Genomic DNA, 24,421 nt, shown 5'->3' on the forward strand with positions numbered 1-24,421 from the left:
TCTCTTCCACAGGAGACCCTGTCTCCACAGCCGTCTCTTCCGCAGCCCCTTCCTTTTCTCTTCTGAGCTGTCAGTTGTTTTCACATGAACTTCAGGTGTCCCGGCTCTGATTATTTTATATTAATCACTGATGTCCTTTAATCATTCCCACTCATGATACCCAAGCTAGGCTAAGAATTCTTTCCAAAGTGGTTGCTACCATTTTCATTTTCTCCCCTTTTTGAAAGAGTTATTTATTTATGATGTAGTGTTCTGCCTGCATGTATGCCTGCTGGCCAGAAGAGGGCACCAGATCTCATTACAGATGGTTGTGAGCCACCATGTGGTTGCTGGGAATTGAACTCAGGACCTCTGAAAGAACAGCCAGTACTCTTAAACTGAGCCATCTCTCTAGCCCCCCCTTTTTATATTGTATCGAGTTATATATACATTGTTCTCCACTCCCCTTTCTTCCTCCCCTCTCCCCTTTTACACTCTCCCATGACCTCCATATTCCCAATTTACTCAGGAGATTTTGGGTTTTTTTTCTCCTTCCTATGTAGATTAGATCCATATATGTCTGTCTTAGGGTTCTCTTTGTTGTTTAGGTTCTCTGGAGATGTGAAATGTAGGCTGGTTTTTCTTTGCTTTATGTTTAAAAGCCACTTATAAGTGAGTACATATTGTATTTGTCTTTCTGGGTCTGGGTTACCTCACTCAATATGTTTTTTTCTAGATCCATTTGCCTGCAAATTTCAAGATGATTATAAGGCACCACATGGTTGCTGGGGATTGAACTCAGGACCTCTGAAAGAGCAGCCAATGCTCGTAACCTCTGAACCATCTCTCCAGCCCCCTGATTATTCCTTTTTATAAGGTCACTTCTCAGCCTATTTGCTGTTTCTAGCGTTAACACACACAAACACAACACCTGGAGGTGGTGGCAGCCGCCTTTAATCCCAAAGCTTGGGAGGCAGAGGCTGGTGGGTCTGTATGAGTTCAAGGCCAGCCTGGTTACAAGAGCTAGTTCCAAGACAGGCTACAGAGAAACTTTGTCTTGAAAAAAAAAGGGGGGGGGTGAGGGAGGGAAGCAGAGAAAAATGCAGAGCTCAGTAAAAATCAATTTAAAAAGGGAAAAAATGTACACACACACACACACACACACATACGTGTCTGGACCACAGGCACCAGAGAATACACTGGAAGATTACAGCTATGTTTTAGCTTAGGTTGTAAAAGCTGATTACAGGGAAATCCAAGGCCAGTAAGGCTGCTTGTTACATTGTTTCTTAAAGGCAGGTTAAACAGAAAGACTGAGTACCCAGTAGGCTAGCAGTCTTGAGTCTTAAATGACCCTGGTGTGTATTATTAACTCTGGCTGTGAATTCCAACAAAATTTCTAGTCTCTCAGAATGTCAGATATTTTCATCATAACGCATTGCCGCAACTATCAGATGGCCCAACTATTCCACTCCTGGGCATGTACCCAGATCTCAGATTGCCCCTAACAAGTTCTCTATCTCTCACATATGGGAAACAACCTGTTCCCACAGCCTTCCTTCCCTTTTTTGAGAATATCTCTTCAGCAAAAACAGCCTCCCTGTGGCACCTTACAAGAAAACACAGGTTTGTTCTTGCCTTCCCCCCAAGCCCTCAATAACTGGAGGTGACCTTCCCCATTTACAGTGGAGACTGGGCAGAGGAAGGTAACCTTGGAGCCCAGGGAAAGAAAACTAAGAAGGAGGAAACATGCTAGCTTTCTGGGAGCCTTCAGCCAGTGGGCAGCATGGCCAGTTGCCCCAAAGAGCCTCCCTTGGAGACAGGAACTTGTCTGTAAGCAGGGGAGGGAGCACAGTAGCCGTCAGGTGATAATGGAAATGGCTATCTGATTGGGCAGCAGAAAGGAGTCCTCCCCTCCTGAGGGCTTGAGCTGGGTGTTTCCCTCTCCAATCTTTCTGCCTCTTCAACTGGAACAATAAAGGATCTAGAGGTAAAGAGTTGAACCACCCAGCCCTTGGGTTTCGGGTACCAGATGGCTCTACACGTTAATGGTCCCACAGTCGCCTGCCAGCTCTCACAGGTGGTAGCCTCCCTGTTGCTAGTTACACACCTTCTTCCTAGATACCAGTGTTCTGGAAAGGTAGAAAGCCAGCCTAGCTCCGTAAAGGACCATGGGCACAGTGTGCCAGGCAGCCCTAGAAATCTGGTTAAGCTGTTGTCTCCAGGTCAGACTTCACGAGAACCGAGTTTCACAGGTATAACGGGGGCCAGGAGAGCCCCATATCAACACTGAGTAGAACCCAGTTTCCATACTGATGGAACTGCCCACGTGTGAAGCATGTTTTGTTAAAGCATGAACAGCTCAGGGGGTAAGGGTGCCTGGCACCAAGCCTGATTTCTGGACTGAAACCCTTAGGATCCATATTACAACAGGATAGAACTGATTCCAGCAAGATGTAGCTGTTCTCTGCATGTGATCTGTGTAGAGATTAGCCGGAACATTTCCCCTGTTCTCTGTGCTGTGTGCCCACAGGTTCACTGGGCACTAAATAGCCACCCTTCCCCACCCCACTATAAATACAGATTAACTGGAAGATTCTAGCTGTGACGTTTCCCCTATTGTCTGCTGTGTGCCCACAGGTTCACCAAGCGCTAAATATCTAGCCCTAAAGTAGCAAATTTGACAGGTCAGAGCAGCTGCTGACTGTGTCCACAAAGAAACATCTGTAAGAGGTTCCTAACCTCTGAGCTTAGTGGCCTCTGCTTAAACAGTAGCAGAACCTCTGGGCCTCCTGGCCTCCACTGAAACAGTAGCAAAGGCGAAAGCACGGTAATCAAACTTTTTCTACAGTCTGGAAGTTCAAACCCCCCATCTGGGGCAACAGAGGGAGAAGCCAGTCAGCTGTCCCCACTAAGTGTATTGTTTGGGCTCCAGAAACTGCTGCCAATGCTACAGAGCTCTGGAGTTCTCTTAGGACTCTGACGACCTCCCGTGTGACACCTATCCAAGTTCTGATGCCGTACCACATGGTGAGGTGCTAATAAAAAGAAGCTGTGCTCTTAAAAATCTCACCAACATGGCTGACCAAACGTGAGCAAAGGGTGACACCATTAAACATACCAAACTGGATGGAGAAAAGCCCACAAGTCCTCAACCCTACACAAAGAATTTTGAGCAACTGGTGAGGCTGGGCTTGGGAAAGGGTCACACCACCAGGGAAGTGTACACCAGTTGGTTGTCTGTTTCCAAGTGGTTAGTCCTAAAAACATACATACAAGTGACAGTATATGGACCCCACAGGCTATATTTAGGAATACATATGTATATATACATGCATTTATTGAAGGAAAACGGAGAGGCTCTTCATCTCTTACTAACTGGTTCTAGAGCATTTCTGGGGCTAGATCTAAGAAGTAGATACTGTGTAACTGGTGGTTTTGCTCTGAGGTCCTAACTTTCCACTCCTGTTCAAAAATCAGATGTTGTTTTTCCCCATTCCTCTGGGGAAGATTTTGCCTTTGTGTGCTAACAACTGTTTACTCCAACTTTTAACCCTGGGGTCTTCAGTATTCGCAAATGTCACAGGTACCCTCTTAATCATAGCTACACATGGCTCCACGATTACAATGTCTACATAGGGCTACATGATTACAATGCCTACACAGGGCTGCACAATTGCAGTAGCAGCCTTTTTGAGTACCAAACACTTGGTGCTGTGGCACAGTGGGTGTCCATTGTCATCCTTCTACCCCCACTCCCCCACCCCCGCTGGGAGGTTTTTGATTCTGCTGCCCTTCCTTGAGGAGTATTCCAGGTTGGGTTCCTTTTTCAGTCAAGTCCTTAAGCATCAAAAGAAACATTTTATACTCTCTCCCAGTTTGGAGGTGTGGCTACTGGTTATCTACCTTCACAGTGGATTGGAATGCTTCATTTTCTAGACTTTTTCCCGGGAGGGGAGGGGGGTGTTGGGGTTAAGGGGATGTCATAGCTAACATACACTTGAAGCGTCTTGCTGATGCAGGATACCCGGAAATCTTCCAACCACGGCTTCTGTTCAGGCCCCACAAACCCTAGGGCATGGTGTTGCAGGTAGTTTTAAAAAACCACAGGGCTATGGTCAGCTTTTGGGTTTTAACCACTACACCAGGAGCTGAGGCTGCATGTGGGTTTCCTAGCCGTGATGCATGCACTCGGTAAGTTTTCAAGAGACCCTAGTTTTATCACGGTCCCATTACATTAGCATGTGGTTCTGATGTATCTTGTGGGCTTTTCCAAAGGACCGTAGGAAGAAACAACCTAGGGGGAAGGTCCCATCTACTGTGATCTGGGGAGAGGAAAACGGCAGCTGTGATTTTAACACTCACCTCATACATATATGTAAAAACTTCATAAAACTTAGGAAACCCAAGATCTCTTTAATGTCAGTAATTTAAGCTTTTAAAATCAATTTAATTTCAAGAAAATTTTGCTACAATAACATCAACCTAGAAGTTTTTCTATATTGAACATGTTATGTTAAAGATTGGATGTTTTCTTTTACTTAGCTGTTTGAAAAAAGAGAATCCCTTATAATTAATTATGGGTAATTTTTAATTTTTTTAATGGTAAATTATCTTACTCAATTAGAAGATGAGAGATAATTCTTGAATCTTGCAAAGAAACCCAAAGTGCTCCTTGAGAACAGTTTCCTAGGGTTGGTGGAATGTCCTCACAAAACACATTCTTTGCGGGTGAGGTTGAAGACTGAAATCTCCCCCCCCCCCACACACACACACAGTTGTAAGAATATTGACTGCACAGAGCAGTTTCTTTATGGCGTTTCATTGCAAAGTTTCTTTTCCTGCCCACTTACATAATGTTTTGAAAATGGGGCCAAATGATTCTCCAAGATACTTTATTCGGGATAATATTAACTAGAAATTCAGATGATGGAGAGATAGGTCAGTGTTTTCTCAGAGGACTTAAATTTGGTTCCCTTCACTCATGTTGGTTGCTTACAACTACCTGTAAGATCTAGCTTCAGGGGATCAATACCTCCTTTTGGTCACTGGGCACATACTTTCAGGTACATATATATATGTTAAGAAAACATACATTTTAGATATGTTTTTATTAAGTATTTGAAGCCATAAGATTGTTCTAAAATCACATTGCCTAATATGGTAACCATTAGTCAAACTGATTATTTAAATTTTAATTGATGAGAATGAAATAAAATTAAACATTTAGGTCTTGAATCATACAGAAGGTTCAGGGGTGAAATGTATTTTCTGCCTGCCACCTTAGCGGTACAAACAAAGTAATTCCTTCTTTGTTGTAGACAACCATACTGAATACATTGTTCACAGTCAGACATAGGGCCTAATCTGGCTAACTACCTACTTCACTAATAAAGCTTTACTAATGTATAGACACAACCATTTGTTTTCATATGTTCTACTTTAAAATCTTTTATCATCTTTGTGCGAGGTATGTGTGCATAGGAACAGGAGAGAAGGGCACGTGTGTAACAAGTCTTTTTCTGTCTTTTTCCTACCAGCCAGCTCCCAAATAATGACATTGAGACTTATAGCTATGAAAGCTCAGTCTTAGCTTAGACTTGTCCCAGCAGCTATTATAACTTAACCCATATTTTTATTTATCTATGTTCTACCTAGCTTTTAGCTCTCACCCATTCTCTGTATCTGACTCATTCTGCATCTCCATGGCATCTCTTCCTCTCTTCTTTCCAGAGTCTGGAGTGGGAGGTCCTTCTGGCTATGTGTTGCTTTCATTGGTCAATGAATAAAGAAACTGCATTGGCCTGTTCATAGGACAGATCTTAGGTAGGCAGGAAAACCTAGGCTGAATGCTGAAACAAGGAAAGCAGAGTCAGAACAGCCATGGAGCTGCTGCCAGTCTTTGCCAGTAAGCCACTGCTATGTGGCGATATTCAGATTAATAGAAATGGGTTAAACTAAGATGTAAGAGTTAGCCACTAAGAAGTTAGAGCTAATGGGCCAAGCAGTGTTTTAATTTAGTTTCTATGTTGTTATTTTGGGGCTAAGCGGCCTTCCTGTTACAAGAGTCCTTTAACCTCTCCAAGATCTGCTGTATGTGACATTTAAAATGTTTACATTTTTTAGAGTGAACCATGACCATTCCTAGCATTGACCTTTAAAGTCTCCAAAAGAGATGATGGATAATAAACAATAACAATTCCACCTGGATTGTGATAATACCATTAAGATGACAAACACCACCCAAAGATTAATTTTGAACTACAAAGTACTCAGGACAACTTCAATGCTGCAAACTCATAGGACTTGACCATGATCCCTGAGCCATCTCTCAGGATTCTTTTACATGAGGCTTCTTCAGACAGTAGCAGCTGGAGTAGAGATAGGACCAAAAAGTTGGGCATATGTTTCTCTCCTTTTACAGAAGAAAAAGAAATGTTGTGGCCTCTGCTTTAGAGAATTTATTTTCCTAAGTTGAAGCTGTGTGAGCAGATAGCATCGCTGTTATATACTTAGTGCAGTGATGTCATGCCATGGAAGGCAGACCATCAAAATTTAAAGATGAACTAAACCAGACCACACAGGAACCAAACCAGATCATATGCACCAACCTCCAAGTACTGAGGCAAACGGTCACTCATTTAAAGGGAGGGGGAAATTAAGTTCTTTTCTTGTAGATCATCCATCTGTGGTAGGTCTGACCCAGTGCTTAATTCCAAGTGCCCTGTTTTTTCTGAGGCCAGGGCTTTCAAAGGGGCTCAGTGAGGACCTTGTGAAGACTGAGCCTCACTGGGGTAGATTACAGGGTAGCACGGAGAACTAAAATTAGAGGGAAGTGTGCCTCGCTGCAAATAGTGACCTCTCAGTGACCAGTGTCATCTTCGTCCTGGCTGTGGCCGACAGATTTTGATTGTTTCAGATTGTGCTGATGTTATAAGTCTTTGCGTGTGTGTGTGTGTGTGTGTGTGTGTGTGTGTGTGTGTGTGTGTGTGTTTCTCAGTTTTTCTCCACGCAGAATAGATGATTATGACAGTAAGATCCCATAACCAGGCAGGAAGAAAAACTTGGGCATTTAGAACTGAAGCTGATTTAAAAGCTAAAGCTTTTATGATGAAGTGTTTTGTGGTACTTCTTCCGTGTGTGTGAGGGGCAGTTCTAGGGTGCAAAGACATCATTAATGGGTGGACCCTTTGAATTGGTGTTCTGGATCAAAAATAAAACTTTTAGCGGAAGCTCACACTTGGATTTTCCCAAATACTTACAAAATAAGAACATTTTGACACAGGGCTACATTTTACATTTTATTTTTGTCCCCAGATTTCCTAATGAGACTCCAACTCTTGGTGATTGTTGGTTGTCAAATGATGATACGTTGGGTCATTTGTTGTTCTGGGGGATGATGAGGGAGATGGGGGGGAGGGGATGATGAGGGAGAAACAGAGGGGGATAAGGGAGATACAGGGACAGGTATGTCACCTCAGAAACTGGAGTTCATCTTGTCTTTTGGAGCAAAAGCAGAGGACAATGAGGTTGCAGCCCAGTAGGTGATGCTAAGAAAGGAGAAATGAGTATAATTACGTCATAGAGAAGGAGCCAGAACCCGAGAAGTGGCACAGGTAGATCTAATTCATCCTTTGGGAAGTTGGTGCAAGTCTCCGTGTGGTGGTTCAATTGTAATTTACTTAGCTAGACACATGTTGTATGCTGCAGCTGCATCTTTCACATACACATGTATATTCGCCTTGGTCTGGGCGTGGTTAAAGGAGAACAGTAATAAAGCAATTGCTGCAGTGTACATACATGTACATATTTACAGATATAGATACAGATACCGATACCATACACTCCCCAAAAGCAAGGCGTGAAGTTAAAGTTGTTGCGCGTGGTTGTTTCCCAACGTTTGCCAAAAGGGGTTCTAGGTAAACGTTCACATTTGCTAATCCAATAATTTAAAATCCATATTCTTGCATGGTTGACATTGAACATGTGTTTATTATCTACATAGGTTTATTTGGACGGTTAATTCAAAGCACACAAACTTTGTTTTCTTTTTCAGTAATTTTATGAATAAGCATCAGAAGCCAGTACTAACAGGCCAGCGGTTCAAAACCCGGAAAAGGGGTAGGTTGTGTTGTTTTTGTGTGTGTGTGTGTGTGTGTCACACTCTAATCAGATTATTAGAACTGAAAAGGATGCCCTCCTCTCCTTCCTGGTATGATGGAACTCTGGGTAGCCCTGTTCCACAGTGCAGGATTGCTTAAGGGTGGCTCTTACATCCTACCCAAGCTCTGCCTTTTTGGGGACAAAATGGAGATAATAAATAAAATAAACTTAGCTTGTTTTTTTGCTTTTGCTTTTTTTTTTTTACAAACTTTATTGTTTTGACATTATTTATATTGTAGTTTCGTTTGTTTTTTGAGAAAATATTCATGAGAAAGATAGACATAATATTTTTGTTGCAGCATCAAAGGGTCTTTTATCTCTTGTTGTATAGTGAACACTGTTGCTATTAATCCATATATGAGTTCATGGCACCTCGCCCCTCCCCCACATGACTGACGGGTACTGTGGTTCTGGTATAAGTGATGTTAAAGACTTATTGCCATTCTCACGGCAGACAGCTTACACGTAGCCGTTCAGTACAAGCTGGACAGGTTTACTGATATCTAAATTATGCAAGTGTGTAGTTTAAGCAAACAGTCTATGAGATGTAGTTACAGCAACAGGGCTCTTGACTCTTAAGTAATGCTTTTGATTTTTCCCATTCGTGAAGCAAGATCACATTTTCCTATGGCGTTCTCTCTCTCTCTCTCTCTCTCTCTCTCTCTCTCTCTCTCTCTCTCTCTCTGTCACCAGTATTAATTGTTCACGTCCTCCTACAGAAGCAGAGGATCCATTCCTTTGCCTGCGTCCCTCCTGTCCTCCTATTCTGTGACTGGACATGATCCTCATGGTCACTCTTTCACACAGTGTCATTGGGATCTTTTGGCTAAATAACTTTAGTCTTTTTTTTTTTATTTAGGCTTCATTTTTCTATGACTTAAAACTATGCACTCATAACTTTTCCGTCATTATACAAAGGTATTGATATCAACAATAATTCTTCTATTATAAATGCCTTTCACTTTTTTATTAGTTCTTACAATTTATTTCGATCATATTCACCTTGTCTCCCTCCCCCACATATTCCTAGATGCCTCCCTTCTCTTCCCACACAACTTCCATGTCTATTTTTTTTTAACTGCACCAGAACCCACTTGTACTGCCCAAATGTTCTTGGATGTATGGCCTCCACCAGATCATGGAAGACTTATTGGGTCAACACTGACCCTTCCTCTCCCAGCAGCTAAAAATTCACACTAGCGCCTCTGCAGAGTTGGGGGGAGGGGGCTTTGTGTCCAGCTCTCTCTCCACGCTTCCTCTTCTTTAGGCTGGCATGATCTTCTGTGTGATGTCACAGCCACCATGCGGTCATATACACATCCATCCTGCTGCATCCACCCCTGGCTCTGCCTCTTGAGTTCCTCCTAGCCCCTCTTCCACGGTGATCTCTGAGCCTTTGGAGGTTGGAGTATGGTACATCAGTGCCATTTACCCTCCCATTGTGTCGTGCTGAAGAGCTGTCCTGGTCACGTTTCTTTATTCGACCACTTTGGGTTGTCACCCTGAAGCTGGACTGTCCACTGTCTGCACCAGTGTTTTCCTTCACGTGTGTGTTTTTGTTTCCTTTGTAAGAGCTCATGATGTAGCCGATGGTCACTCCCCACCTCTGAGGCTTTGGGATGTCTCGATACATCCTTTGCTCTTGTCTGTAAAGAATCAGTTTGGCCAAACTCTGGGTTGGAAATTGTTTTCAGCCAATTTTTTGAAGACACTGATTTCTGAACCAGAATTGTTCAGGACTTATTTCTGCTCCTTGATACTTTATGTGTGGCTTGGTTTTGGTTTGCTCTGCCCCAGAAACTGAGACCCTAACCCTTCCTTCTGGTGCTCTGGGATTTCATGGCAGTGAACATACCTTGAGTGTGTGCTCACACCATTTGTCAGCTGAACACTCATGTTCTTCAATTCTGTAAAAACTTCCTGAAATTTTTAAATATAATTTCCATTGACTTGGAGGTTTGCTATCTTTTTCTTACTGTACTATTTCGGTATTTGGCTGGTCTGCCCTCTGCCTTGTCTTTTGACTGAGATTTTTCTAGATTGTTCACGACAGATGTTTTCAGCTTTCTCTTTCAGTTCTCCCATTGAGTTCATGTTTCTGTAATTTTTCATTCCAAGAGTTTACTGTTACTCCAGAAGTATTTATAATATTCCTCTCTACCCCCCCCCCTTTCTCTTCAACACCAACCATTAATGTTACTGTGTGTTAGATACTTAAAATGTTTGGAAGCCTTAATGTCCAGAGTCAATCAGTTTGTCAGGACAGATGTCTGAACGAGGGGTTTTAGAACATGGGAATCTATATGGCCAGTTTCTTTCAGCACTTTATTTACACACACATGAAACTAATTTTTTTTTTCAGATGAAAAAGAGAAATTCGAACCCACAGTCTTCAGGGATACACTTGTCCAGGGGCTTAATGAGGCGGGTGATGACCTCGAAGCTGTAGCCAAATTTTTGGATTCTACTGGCTCACGATTAGATTATCGTCGCTATGCAGACACACTCTTCGATATCCTGGTGGCCGGCAGCATGCTTGGTAAGCCCTATGGTTTTAGCATGTTCTTATAGTATGTATGTATCTCAAGTCCGTTACCATAGTTCCGCTTAGGATAGAATCCTTGGAAGCTTACATTAATTAAAAAAAAAAAAAAATTTGCAACTTTTACGTAGACTATAATTCCGAATGGTATTAATGTAGGTTGAAATGATTACTAGTTCGTAGAACATAGAACTGAGAGTTTCTGTTCACACTAGGACGCAGCCACTTCAGCCAAGAGCCAATTGCTTCATGTGTCCCTAAGCCACAGGTGTCTATAGAAGGCTGTGGCTTTGTGTGTTTGTATATGTCTTCTAGATCCTTCCCACATACTTGAAGAACCAAGATGTCAAATGGCAGCTTTTCTTTTCTCTTTCGTTGATGTCAGGACTCATTCTTAATAGTTTTTAATAGTTAATTCTTCCACCATATCCAATGAGACAGGGTCACTCAATCAAACCCAAAGCTTGTAACATGGCTATACCAGCTCGCCAGGTTACTCTAGGGAATCCCGTGTTTACCCCCTGAGCATTTTGTATGGGTTTTGGGAATCTGAATTCTGGCCCTTAGAACAGCTTCTTTACATCTTAGTTCTTATCGCTGATTTCCATGGTAGCTCCACGCCATTAGAAGTTGTCAGTTTGTTTTCAGTTATCCAAGAGATATTTGTGGACTAGAGATGACTCCGCTGTTAAAAGACCATTGGCTGCTCTTCTAAAGGACCCAGGTCTGATTCCCAGCGCCCACAAGGTGGCTCACAACCATCTGTGCGTGCAGTTCCATCGGATCCAATATGTTAGCATTCAGGCACTTGCATTGGCCTGCCCTTGGGGACCTTGCAGGATACGTCATACTTGCGTGCATGCTCTGGTCAGTGCTCAGGCAGTTAGACTGGCTTGCTCAGGGTCCTGACAGTATCATCTGCTATGCCGGGCACTACCTGGTTTCTGTGAGCATGCATTATGCCCCCTTATAAGAGACAAACTCCACCCACCTCCCTCTTCTGTCCCAAGGCTTTTCTGAAGAGGGAGGCAGGCAGGCCTTTGCGCCTCTCCTTTCTAATTCTCTCCTAATAACTCCTCCCAGCACCCTTGTGAGCCCTGTCACGTGGTGTGTCTATCTGCTGTCCCGCAGTTTCTAAACTATAATGCAAGGCCCTCTCCAGCCTTCACGTGTGCTCCACAAATGTGGCTCACTTATATCCGTGCAGGCAAAACATCTAACGTATAAAATAAAAGTGACTTGGTTTTCGTTTTTGTTTTATTTTAAGAGAGAGATGAGCAAATCTGTGGAAATATTGTGATTGTTTCAAACACTTAGAAGTGGAGCCAAAGTGTGCTGGCTGCACGGATGAGGCAGTTGGCATAATAGAAGTGCTGTCCTGGATGTCATCTGTACTTCCAGTTGAGATTTGCCGGCCAAGCCAATCTACTTTGAGACGGGGCAAATACAGTTCTCCATTTGGAGGTCGAGCCTCCTCTGAACCCCCGTTCACATGCTCTGCTGTGGAACGTGACCCCCACAAACCACCAGGCCTTGTTCTACATGGCTGAGCTTCACTGCATTCTGAATTAATTTTGTGATACCATTTATACAACTCACTCATCGGCATAGAACTCAAGAAATCTCAATACAGTATGTTAAATTCCAATACCCAGAAATGACCATTGATAATATTTTGGCTAGTCCCTTCTAGAAGTCTCTCCTCTCACACACTTTTGATAACTGAACAATATCATATGTGTCTGGTACTATGTGTGTTAATTTGTATTTGCTGAGCAATATAGTCTGCCTTTCACCTCCATGAGTGTTACAGTTGGGGTGATTTCACCCCAGTGATAATTAAAAATATTGAGTTCCGGTGTGTTTGTAGACGCATCCCTGTATCCTGCTCTGTGTAATTATTAGCAAAGCACCAACCACGCTATTAAAGGATTGAGCTATTAGGATAGGATCCTAGCAAGCAAAGGAAATGTTTTCTTAACATGTTGCCTTATATCACGAATCTCCTACGCTTGTCTTTTTATAGATCTTCGTCAACTAAATTAACAGTTGATATTTTTAAATTTGTAATGAAATGGTACGTTTTCTGACGTTACTTTCAGTATTCACTGGTTATATTTTATCAGTGCACTGGCAACTCTGTGAGGGTGGTTAGGCAGCGTGTCACGCATCGGTTAGCCCCCTGGAACCTTGTTATTTTCACTGCTCATGCGGGCAGCTCATTTTCCGTAGACACTTTCGGTTCTCGTATAGCAGCTGCATGTTATGTTTTAGGGTCCCAGTGACCTCCAAGCAGCAGTCTTAATCCTTCTGTCTGTGCTGAGCTGTTTCTATTTCCTTCCCCTCCTATAGAATTGCTAGTGAGCCCTTCTTACCTCTCTTCCACCCCGTATTGAAGTATCTGCACACTATGATTTCCTCCAGGGCTTATTTACCATCATAGCTGATTTAGCCCTGCAGCCCAGACGCCATCCTCCACACTGCCCGTGTATACCACAGGCTGTTATATGTTTGACACAGCTTAGCCATTTTACACACTCCAGATGCCTGTGAGTCCAGATTTAAGATGAACTAAGAAAAGTCCTTCCTTTAACTGAATACTTTGTCAATGACCAGTCATGCAGGAATTTCCTTCATATCACAAGGTTTTCCTATTGTTCTTGGTCTTTCATCAAAGAATGTTTGTCTTTTCCTTTACCTCTATCTTAAGAAAAAGGAACTGCAAGGGATACATTGTGGCCACAAAGGATACATTTTCTTCCTGCTACTGCTACCATCTCGAAAAGTAGGCTGTTCCAAAACCAAGAAGTGGCAATTAACACTTGCTTCTAATGTGATGTGAAAACACTTGAAAGGCAAGCCTATCTCAGCATATGATAACCATTATCTGTTGTGAGGACCAATGCATTCTTAAAATCTTTACCTCCCTAGGGAAAAGTCTGCAGGTTCAAAGTCAGACTTTCCAGTTCCTCAGTTTTTACCATGAAGGAACAATTAATCCAGAGGTTTGAGAAGATTATCATCTTAATATAATTTTAATTCCATTGGCTGTGTTCATTAAAAGGCGCTAATGAAATTGGGGGTGTAAGTTGTTTTAAGGAAAATAGACTCCTGCAGGAGCTGACTTATTGAAAACTAATTTACTTACAAAATGTTATTGAAGTTTAAAGCCCCATGGACAGCTCGGTAAGGGAAGAAATTCTCATTTCCTACATCCAGTACCAAAAGTGGCTACCTGCGGCCCTTTCCACCCAGTGTCAGAAATCACAAATTAACTTAATGCTAAATTACACAAATCTAAGTAGATAACTACTTTGGTGTCCTCATTGCTGTATAAATTATGCATATTTAAATTTTAGAAGTGACTGATAGTAGACATTGGTCTCCTCATTGCTATACCCGTGGTACACAGTACAAAACAAACAAACAAACAAAAAAACCTGTATGCTTCAAATACTTGTTAAATATAGGAGAGTTATCTCCAAGATGGGTCACTCAGATCCATCCTAACTAAAGTGAAATAGAAGTGGAAAACAGAAATGTTTAATATACTGTTTCTGCCTTTGTCAGTGCTTATAGTAGCCATTGTTGGAAGTTACAGGAACATGGAAAACTGAACTCTGATAAACATCTACTAGCAAGCAAATAGGAGAATTAAAACACTGTTCCAGCCAGTGCAGCTGCTAAAGGATCTCAAGTTCAAGGCATCAGTACAGACTGTTAGCCACATATAGGACATTGTTGTCGTGAAAAAGGAAATGGTTTTATAGAAACATTCCTGTATCCCAGTAGAAGCCAAAAGGGTTCATAAGAGTTGGTTGCTATGGTTGAGCCCACTTTTAGTACTGATAGCCCACACCACCAGACCCTCCATCCATGAAAGCTGGACCCTCTGCTAAGGGATGGCTTGGTAAACAAGAGCGCATGCTGCCGTTGGCGGAGGACCCAAGATTGGTTCCTGCACCTGTGTGTCTAACTTAGAGGGTCTGACACACCCTCTTCTAGCCTCCAGCCAAGTCAGCACCACCAAGTGTGCACACCCAAGTGTGCAATGGCACACATACTTATCTATATAAGTCATTTAAGAAAAAAATAAAGCTTAAGAAAAACAGAGCTGAATCTGTTCCATCCTGCTTAGGTAGATAAGGTCCAGCAAGGCATTTACCAGTCCTGAAAAAAAGCCATGGCCTAGTGTAGGAAGAAGCATCCAGAATGTCTTGAGGATAGCAACACAGTTCACTCGGTAGAGGCTGGCTTTCATGGCTAAGTACCCACTTTGGGAAGAACTAGGTTTTTAACGATAGTATCTAGTGAAAGCCAGGACATGGAACAGGTGTGCTCAGTATATTATTAACAACTTATTTAGATCGTCTTGGAAACAAATGCTTGGCAACTTGTCTTTATTTGCACACGTGCACCCCAGGAAGCGTACCGTGACTGTTTTTATGCCTATTCTCCTGTTTCCTTGACATTTCCTTCCTGTTTTGGCATTGCCCCTCCACCATCCTAACTGTGCTCACCTGTCTTCCAGCCCCTGGAGGAACACGCATAGACGACGGTGACAAGACCAAGATGACCAACCACTGTGTGTTCTCAGCCAACGAAGACCATGAAACCATCCGAAACTATGCTCAGGTAGAGCCTGGCATGCAGAGCGGGAACGGAAGCCCCAAACAGATCATAATGATGGGGAAAGAAGCTCTAAATATCAGCGCCAGACAACTCTCATGGGTGTGAAAAAATACACGGTTGCATTCCTAGCGAGCCCTAACTTTTTAGATGATACCATCCCTTTGCCCACCTGCAATTGTCCAGGTGCCCTCTATAAATTCATCCTATTTTTGGAGAAAACAGTCTTTCTTTTCCTACTAAAGCTGCACACTCCCTTTGACCGATTGGTTTTATATCTTGGTCTTAAGACCTCTCGCGGCCACACTTGAGGACGTATAAGATGGCCATGGTGATTATCAGTAATGCGAAGGAGGGAAATGAATGTACAACTGATTTGGAAATTTTGTGACTTACAGTAATAAATTACATATAGTATAGTATAGTATAGTATAGTATAGTATAGTATAGTATAGTATAGTATATTGAAGAGTATGAAGAAGGCTGGAGACATCACAGTGATCAAGACCGTGGGCTGCCTACCCTGCTACAGGAACTAGGTTTAATTCTCAGCACCCATATGACAACTTACTGGGGATCCCCAGTCCTTGGATCAAACAACCCACTCTGATCTCCGAGGTCACCATGCGTGCACATGGTACACACACATACATACAGGCAACAATACACAAAAATAAATCAGTTTTTTAATCATCAAGAGTAAGAAAGGGTTAGGAGTGTAATTCAGCTAATAGAGCCTTGCCCGGCATTTACAAAGCCGAGGTTTGATCCCCTGGCATTGCATAAACTGGGCAGGGTGATGCCTGCCTGTGCTCATCCTCAGCTACATAGTGAGATGGAGACCAGCTTGGGCTTCAATAGACCCAGTCTCAAGAATCAGGAGAGGTGAAAAGATACATGTATAGCATAAAACCTGTAGGAGAGTCATAAGTCAGCCCCCCCGTTAAACGTGTGTGAATATGTTCAAACTCACTGGCTCTTAGGGGAATGTTAAAATTATGGTGCGCCCGTTTGCCCATATTAGCTTGGTGAAAATGTAAGGTGTTTTTAGGGCCGCAAGAAAGGTCTGCAAATGCAGCTAGCCTGGCCTGTTTTCCCTGCTCTGGTTCTATATGGATTTGTTTAAAAGAGTGGGCTGTGGGCTGACAGTGTGGCTCAGTGGGGAGCATGCATCTGCATAGCGGGCCTCATTACCAACATGGAGCATGGGGTGGCGTGTGTTTTCACATGGAACAGCAGACCGGGTCAAACTGCTCGGGTGCTGGGCTGTCCTCTGCATCTCTTTATTTCTCCTGTGTATGTAAGAGTTGTAACTGCTCTGAGAAGGCCTGGGTTTAAACTGTAACACTTCGTTCCATAGCTCATCTTTTGGGGGTTTGGAGGCTGGGTCTCTCATACCAAACTCCCAGTGCTCCAGACACTTAGACCTCCACAGCTGGAAGGACCATAATGTCTAAGTCTGGTTTCTTCCAACTTCTGCATCTGGAAGATTGAAACTAGTTTATTTTCACCAGCATGTGTTTATTCATGTTGTTTCTGTTCTATTTCTGTTTCTATTCTCTTTTCCTCTGTTTTTTCATTTCAGATTGTGTTTTTGCTTTCAATGTGTTTATTTGTGTGTCTTTATGTAAAGATTTGTGCACAGCAGCAGTTGTCCTCGAAGGCCAGAAACCTTCTGTTCCCTCAGAGGCGGAGGCATGGGAACTTTTGAGCCTCCTGACATGGATGCTGGGAATCGAACTCCGTCCTCTGAAACAGTAGCAAGCACTCTTAGCCTTGGGTTCGCTTCTCTAGCCCCAGTCTCCATTCTTGAATTGGCTTTATCCAGTGTGTGTATTTGATCCTATTTTTCCTGGGGTCATGGTACCTTCTGTGAAATGCTTATAGATCCAATGTCTTAATGTGAGAACTTTTATCATTTTATCATTGCAGAGCTATGACGGTGGATGTAATTTCTACCCCTCTTTCTATGGCCTTTAAAATTGTTTGCTTAATTCAGCGATTCTGTTTATGTTTTATGTTTTAGGTCTTCAATAAACTCATCAGGAGATACAAATATTTGGAAAAAGCATTTGAAGATGAAATGAAAAAGGTAAATTCAAATAGCTAAAGTAGAAGGATCCTGAAGTTGGGGGTCCTCCTGGGCCACAAAATGAGACCATATTGCACACACGTACACGTGCATGCGCACACACATACACACGCTCGCGCAATTTTTAACTTCAGCACTCTTGCTCCCTGGCATGAGGTGATGCCTCGTTTTTGCTGAGAATTTCGTAGACGTGGATTAAAGTCAAATGCTTTGATTCTGGTTCTTCCACTTACTCAGTATAAATGTCAGAGTGATGAGATCGCTCTGAAGCAGTCTTTAGGATGCTAAGGATGCTGAGTTTGTGTGTTCTACACACATCACAGAACGAGTAAGAGAATCGCGTCACCAGCATGTAAACCTGTATTCATGATGGAAACTTTTCGCTGGTATTGAGTGATGAAAACCACAACCAGGTCCCTGTTGTGATTGGAGGCCCCCTGGGGAATGTCAGCATCATACCTAAGACATGGTGAGCTTGAGAAAATGTAGTTACAACATAAAGCAGCGAAGTTAGGGAAAGGAGGACCACATCCTACAGCCCCAAGGACATTGTGAAGAGGAGCATAAAATCCCCTTTGCTTTATTTCAGACTTTGTAAGTCACCCTCCCTCACTTTCTAAGACCTTAAGGTTTGAAGCATTGTGACCCGCACATCTTCTGTCTTCCCAAAGTCAAAGAGTCCTCTCTCTCACGTTCTATCTAGAAATTCCTTTGTCCTGTATCTTCCATTACCTCCTTACCAAGGCTTGGTTTTAAACTATGATCCAAGAAACAATGTGTTTGATTCTGAATGTTTTAAAGACTTGGACAACCCCTTTCTCCCTCAAAGGTCTTACTTCATATGGATCCTTTCCTGCTGTGTTTTGTGTTTGCAAAAAGTTACATTCAAGGGGCTGGAGAGGCGGCTCAGTAGTGCAAAGTGCTTCTTACACTTGCAGAGAGCCTGAGTTCAGGTCCCAGCACTGATCGGATGACTTTTAATAACCTGTTCCAGTTTCAGGGATCCGACACGCTCTTCTAGACTTTCCAAGCACCTGCATATACATGACAATTATACACAGACACACACATGTAAATCAATAAACCTAAAATTTTGTTCTTTCGAAAATAAAGTGTTTGCATATGCCATGGTGAGGAAGTGATCACCCAACATGGGGATGGGGTGATAGCCAGTATGTTACAGAATACATGGTCACTATATGCTTCCCCCTTTCCAGGTGCAATAGCCACATGTACATTATATATACACACTCTTCCCAAGCGTCTCTTACTGTGACTATAGCTACGTGTGCATGAACCTAGAGAAAAGTACTGTGTCAGACAGCCTAACTTTCTACAGTATTTATTCGTCATTGGGCACGTGCACATGCGTGCTCGCCCAGCCTGTGACAGCTGCACCATATGGTGACCTGCTTCCTCACCTAGACGTGGCGGGATGTTCTCATTGCATTGTCTTCCTACCCTGGTGTCTGCACGTATAGACATGATCTCTTGTGTTTGACCCACAGCTTCTCCTCTTCCTTAAAGCATTTTCTGAAGCAGAGCAGACAAAGTTGGCAATGCTGTCCGGGATCCTGCTGGGCAATGGAACCCTCCCGGCAACCATCCTCACCAGTCTCTTCACCGACAGCTTAGTCAAAGAAGGTAATCGTGCTTGGGTCTTGTCGTGCGCGTGGGGGAAAACAAAGGGACGCTACAGACATTGTCGCATGTGAGGCAGAAAGGAAAGAAGCGCTATAAACAGAAAACCGCCCGCGCTCCTCGTGTGTGTGTGTGTGTGTGTGTGTGTGTGTGTGTGTGTGTTTACACACATATATCTCCAAATAAGAAAGTTCACTTTTATAATAAAGAATCAGAAGAATGTCACAGCTGTATATTGGCATTCGAATTCTACTTGCCAACTAAAATCTTAGGCAGAGTGTGAACACCTGGAAATTGGTTAGGTCCAAACCATTTCTTCCAGCTTGTGGTTTGTGGACCACTTTATTTTCCGGGACTGCTTTGTGCTTCGTAGAACCTTTTTGTCCTTGGAGATAAAAGCCCAATCATTTTCAAAAGATCCCTGAGACAGAAAACCTCTTCTACACCATTTCGGCTTCAGATCTGTGCACAGGACCTATCAGGAGGCTGAAGCCTAAGGGGTCATCACAGGCTCCAGGCCAGCCTGGGCTACAGAGTGAGTTCCAGGCCAGCCTGAACTACATAGCAATTGCCCTGCCTAAATCAAAGAAGGCAGACAAGCGTGAAGGCAGGGTTCTCTGGTGTTGGTTCTTGTCACATTTTTAAGACCTTCAGGGTGGGATGGTGTGCTAGTTGAGAGTACTTGCTGCTCTCACGGAAGACTGGGGTGTGTGTCCAGCAGCTCTAACTGAAGCTCCGGGGTAGCCTACAGTCGGTTGACTTTAGACATACACACATGCACGTTAAGATATCTTTGGGAAAAGGCCTTCATTGTCCAAAGGACAGTGGATGTTTTTCAAGTCGAGATTGCTGCGGCAGCAAGACGCACGCACGAGTTCTAAAGTTTGGCAGTTTGCACGGCTGCAATCACTGATTATACAATAAAACAAGAGTGGGCTGTCTTCTTGGAGGAGGATAATGGTATGCAAATTATAATTTAACATAAAACAGTGATTTTCCTTAAAAATAAATTAAAGGAGCTTTTGTGAGAACATCTGTTTCTTCTGGGAAGTCTTCCTCCTGCCTGTAGGACAGCCCAGCTCCATTCACGCCCATAGGGCTAGAGTGCCGTTGTAGCTAGGAAAAAGTAGCAAGTCAAGAGACAGTTGGCATTGCGCAGATTCTCGATAGTGTTAGGGTTCTAGAATCATTCATTATTGTCAACACTGGGACATTTTTGAAAGTATTTTTCTGAAAAGAATTCAGCACCTTCCGGGTATCTTATGTTATTAGCCGTTTCCACACAGAAGAAGAAGGTACAGTTGACACCTTACACATTGATTATGCTGAATTACCCTAGCCACCACAGTAGAAGATAATCGCCTTGCTAGTTAATATAACCCTAAGTGGGGAGTGGGGTTCAGTAGTCAACAGCACTTTTTACCCTTGCTGACGCTAAGGACTAAGTTCCCCACACGATCGGGTGGTTCCTAACCACTTATCCCTCCATCAGTTTAGGGGACCCAGTGCCCTCTTCTGGCTCCCATGGTCACGTGCACACATAAGGTGTTTATATAATACCCAGGTATGCACATGTACATAAAATATAACACATCTTTACCAACAACCATTATAGAAGTTGGGCAGTGCTTGTAGAACTCAATTGTTTACCTTTTTGCGTTTGAAATTGGTTATAGTAAAATGGGGGGAGAATGTCTCTGCCATGGGAGTGATCTTGTGTTTGCATGGTGGCTTTGTCCTCATCCTTCACCGTCTCCTAACTAGGAAAGGATTACAATATTACGCCTTTGCTCAACTCCTATGTAATAGCCATCCAAGAAAAAAGGACCATTCCACACAGTAAGAGAGTGACTTCAAAAACCTTCCGGGTTTCCCATTGAGTGTCTCCTGTAATACAGAGTGATAGGCTTAAATATAGATTGTTCTTAAGCTTCAGATTTCAATCACGATTTATTTTCTTCTTAAAAACAGATTACAGAATAGTCTTAATTTTACTCCCTTACCTAACTGTATTAAAGTTTATATTGATTCTATGAGCTACTAATATTGTTTATAGTTTGTGCTTTGAGTTGTGGTGTCTCTCAAGTGATTCAGCACCTGCCTCGCATGCATGCAAGCCCAGGTTTCCCTGCCAGTGACACCGAAAGAAGACTCACAAAAGTAGTCAGCTCAAGATTCTTGAGGGTATAAAGCATATTTCCTTAGGGGTGTGTGTGTGCGTGTGTGTGTGTGTGTGTGTGTGTGTGTGCGTGTATGTAATGCCACAGCATCCATGCATCAATCTGTGCACAACTTTCTCGTGCTAGCTTTGCCTTTATACAGATTCCAGGGACTGAACTCAGGTTCTCAAAGCCGTTTTGCTGACCCCGTGTCTAAGTGAAATAATAATTGTAAAGTTAGGGTGGACATCAGAGTGAACAGGAACTTCGTTCATGCCCCAGACTTCATCCCAAGAGTGGTGTCCCCGGTCATTGTCGATAGATTGTCCTCAGATCAGCTTTGGCACACCCCCCCTCCTTGTCCGTGTTCAGCAGTAAGGCACGTCTTAGCATATAGGTCCAGGAGCCTTGCCAGTGGGATGGTGCGGATGGCTGAGGTCGCTGAGGTAGTGGCCAATGAGGTGCCAGCACTGAGACTCATCAGAGGTCAACCTGGATTGACCGAAATAGGAATTCTTCTAGAAAGAAATATTACTAGCTGCTTATGCCACCAATACTAGGCAGACATTCAATTTAGGAAAATCAGTTAAATATTTCAACTACACCATAAAGCTTCATCATATGCTATATAAACATGTATCCAGAAATTGGAAGCGTTCCAGAAAAACTGTCTGCTAACTAGCCAATAGTTTATTTTTGGAAGTAATCATGATTCAAATATGGATAAGGGACTGAGTGGCTTCCTGATTTACATCTACACATCTATCTAAATTACTTTTAAAATTCCAGGAGTGTTTCATTTTCAGCAGCCCTGGTGTATGAATCGAAAGGTTGGCGACCACCCTCATCAAGAGGTCCCTGTCAGTCACTGTCAGTCCTTACCCACATCACTTAACACTTGACTGTCCCTTGAACTACACTTCTGTCATTCCGGCTGCTCAGAAAGCTGAGGCAGGGGAACCATATGTTCCTAGCCCGCCAGCCTGAGCTACACAGCAAAACCCTAACTCAACAACACACTAAATAAATGAGTCTGAATCTTAAATAGATTCTCAGGCTGTGGTTCTGTCCGTCGGGGTGTCCAACTTCAGCGCAGTCTCAATGGCAGTGGGCACTCCAGAGTCACACCCTGTAGGCTGTCCCACATCAAACCTAGGCTTCCTCCGCACCCTAACTCCTGTGTTGAAAGAATGAGTAGAGTAGGAAGCCTCCCACGCCTTTCCCAGGAGACGGATCGACCACTGCTTTCCTACCCTTTGCCTGCATCTCCTGGTCTGAAGTCCCACAGTCCTTGAATGCAGTAAGCTTGTGGGGCAGAGCAGCAGAGGTTTCCCCAGTTGTCTGACCGTTGTGTTTTCTAGTAAAGATGACACAGAACAGACAGCACAAATGGCCAGCTAAATGGTCTTAGCACCGCCATGAGCTGCGGTCATTCACTGCCGACCTTTGAACATATTTTATGAATTCATACCTAGAAAGTAAGTCAGACAGGTTTTACCCCAAACATCTCCAGTAGTTAGCCAGAATTTGTGAGCACAGCTTTAGCCTCTGAGTTTCGTCCAAGTTTACAAACCTGTGACTTTAGAGGCTATCAGGTGACTTTAAAGCCAGCAGGTGACCCTAAAGGTCATCAGGTGACCTTAGAGGCCTTCAGGTGACCCGAAAGGTCATCAGGTGACCTGAAAGGTCATCAGGTGACCTTAGAAGCCTTCAGGTGACTTTAAAGCCAGCAGGTGACCCTAGAGGCCATCAGTCGGACTTTTGGTACTGTGAGCTCTTGCAATTAGTGCTTTTTAGGTATACTGTAATTTATTGGCCATGTAGAAACCCTGGCCTGGTGTTACAGTTGGTGGCTCCAGTGTGAGAAGCAGACATAGGAGGGTTCCTGGGGTTTACTACCCAATAAGCCTTCCCTAGCTGGGGAGCCTCAGGCCAGTGAAGAGACCCTGTCTCGGAAAACAAGATGAAGGACTTCTGAGGAGCAATACCCAGTGCTACCTCTGGCGTGCACGCTAAGTAAACATGAATAAATGAACACTTGAGTAGTTAAGTTATACCAGATTGACATCAAGAGTCCTGCTCTGTGTGGCCCTGGCTGGCCTTGAACTCACAGAAATCCACCTGCCTCCCAGTGCTGGGATTAAAAGAGTGTGCCACCACCGCCCAGCTGAAAAGTATTTTAATTTATTTTCCTTGTTGATTTTTTTTTTTGCTGTTGTTCATCTGTTTTTGTTGTAAGTAGGATAGCACCATGTTGCCCTGCCTGTCCTCAGACTTTCTGTGTAGATCAGGTGGTCTGGCTTTTGTAGCAATGCTCCTGTCTCTGCTTCCTGTTGCTGGTGTAACAGGCATGAGCCATCATGCCCAAGTTCTTTCTCATGAAAATGCTTTCTTTGTAGTAGGACAAGCGAGCTGTGCGGGCAGGTCTGTCTGCTTTTCTTCTCTCCCAAATTACCTGTTAGCCATTTCAGGAAACCTGGTCGGAACTGTTGCCTTGTACGGCCTCACAAGGGGTCTCTGCACATGGGAATGACATTCTCGTTTTCCTTTCACAGGCATTGCGGCCTCATTTGCTGTCAAGCTTTTCAAAGCCTGGATGGCAGAGAAGGACGCCAATTCTGTTACCTCTTCCTTGCGGAAAGCCAACTTGGACAAGCGGCTGCTTGTAAGTGTGTGTGCATCAGAGGTTGTCTGCGCGACTGCTGTCAGCGTGGGGTCGTGTCAGTGACGTGGCAGCCTCTGGCCTGTGTTCCTTTTATTTCTCGTTATCATGGAGAAACTAATTCCATTCTAATTTTACGTACAGCCTTATATATTCTAAGTAAATAGAATACCCCGAGGCCAGTAACGAGAAAGCCTTTGGGAGTACTTGTGGGCTTTCCTAGAGAGGGTGAAACAGGGCAGGGAGTGCTCTGTGCTGGTAAGACATCCTGTACGTACTGTGATGCACCGAACAAGGAGGGAAAGAGAGCGAGAGAGCAAGCTGAGTATTGACGTGCCTTTTCTATGCTTCCTAGTTGGTGCATAAACAAGACACTCCTGCGACATGGCCATCCCCAACTGTGAGCCACATTAATCCCTTCTCTTACTTTCTATCTGATACATGCATATCCCTGTATTAAAAAATTATCAGGGATGCAAACACAGATAGATAGATAGATAGATAGATAGATAGATAGATAGATAGATAGATAGATAGATAGATAGATAGATAGA

At 43.4% G+C, this 24,421-nt stretch overlaps 1 protein-coding gene across 1 annotated transcript in view; it reads left to right on the top strand.

Annotated features, from left to right (window-relative positions):
- Bzw2 (basic leucine zipper and W2 domains 2) overlaps positions 1-24,421 on the top strand; it is a 48,713-nt gene that overhangs the window by 9,679 nt on the left and 14,613 nt on the right. The window contains exons 2-7 of the mRNA XM_005343851.3: positions 8,036-8,100; positions 10,505-10,681; positions 15,216-15,319; positions 17,340-17,405; positions 18,914-19,049; positions 23,761-23,870. Of these exons, the coding sequence (XP_005343908.1) occupies positions 8,043-8,100; positions 10,505-10,681; positions 15,216-15,319; positions 17,340-17,405; positions 18,914-19,049; positions 23,761-23,870 (651 nt within the window). The 5' untranslated portion in view covers positions 8,036-8,042. The remainder of the gene's footprint in view (positions 1-8,035; positions 8,101-10,504; positions 10,682-15,215; positions 15,320-17,339; positions 17,406-18,913; positions 19,050-23,760; positions 23,871-24,421) is intronic.

This window comes from Microtus ochrogaster, chromosome 1, assembly GCF_000317375.1.
Source record: "Microtus ochrogaster isolate Prairie Vole_2 chromosome 1, MicOch1.0, whole genome shotgun sequence".
Lineage (NCBI taxonomy): Eukaryota > Metazoa > Chordata > Mammalia > Rodentia > Cricetidae > Microtus > Microtus ochrogaster.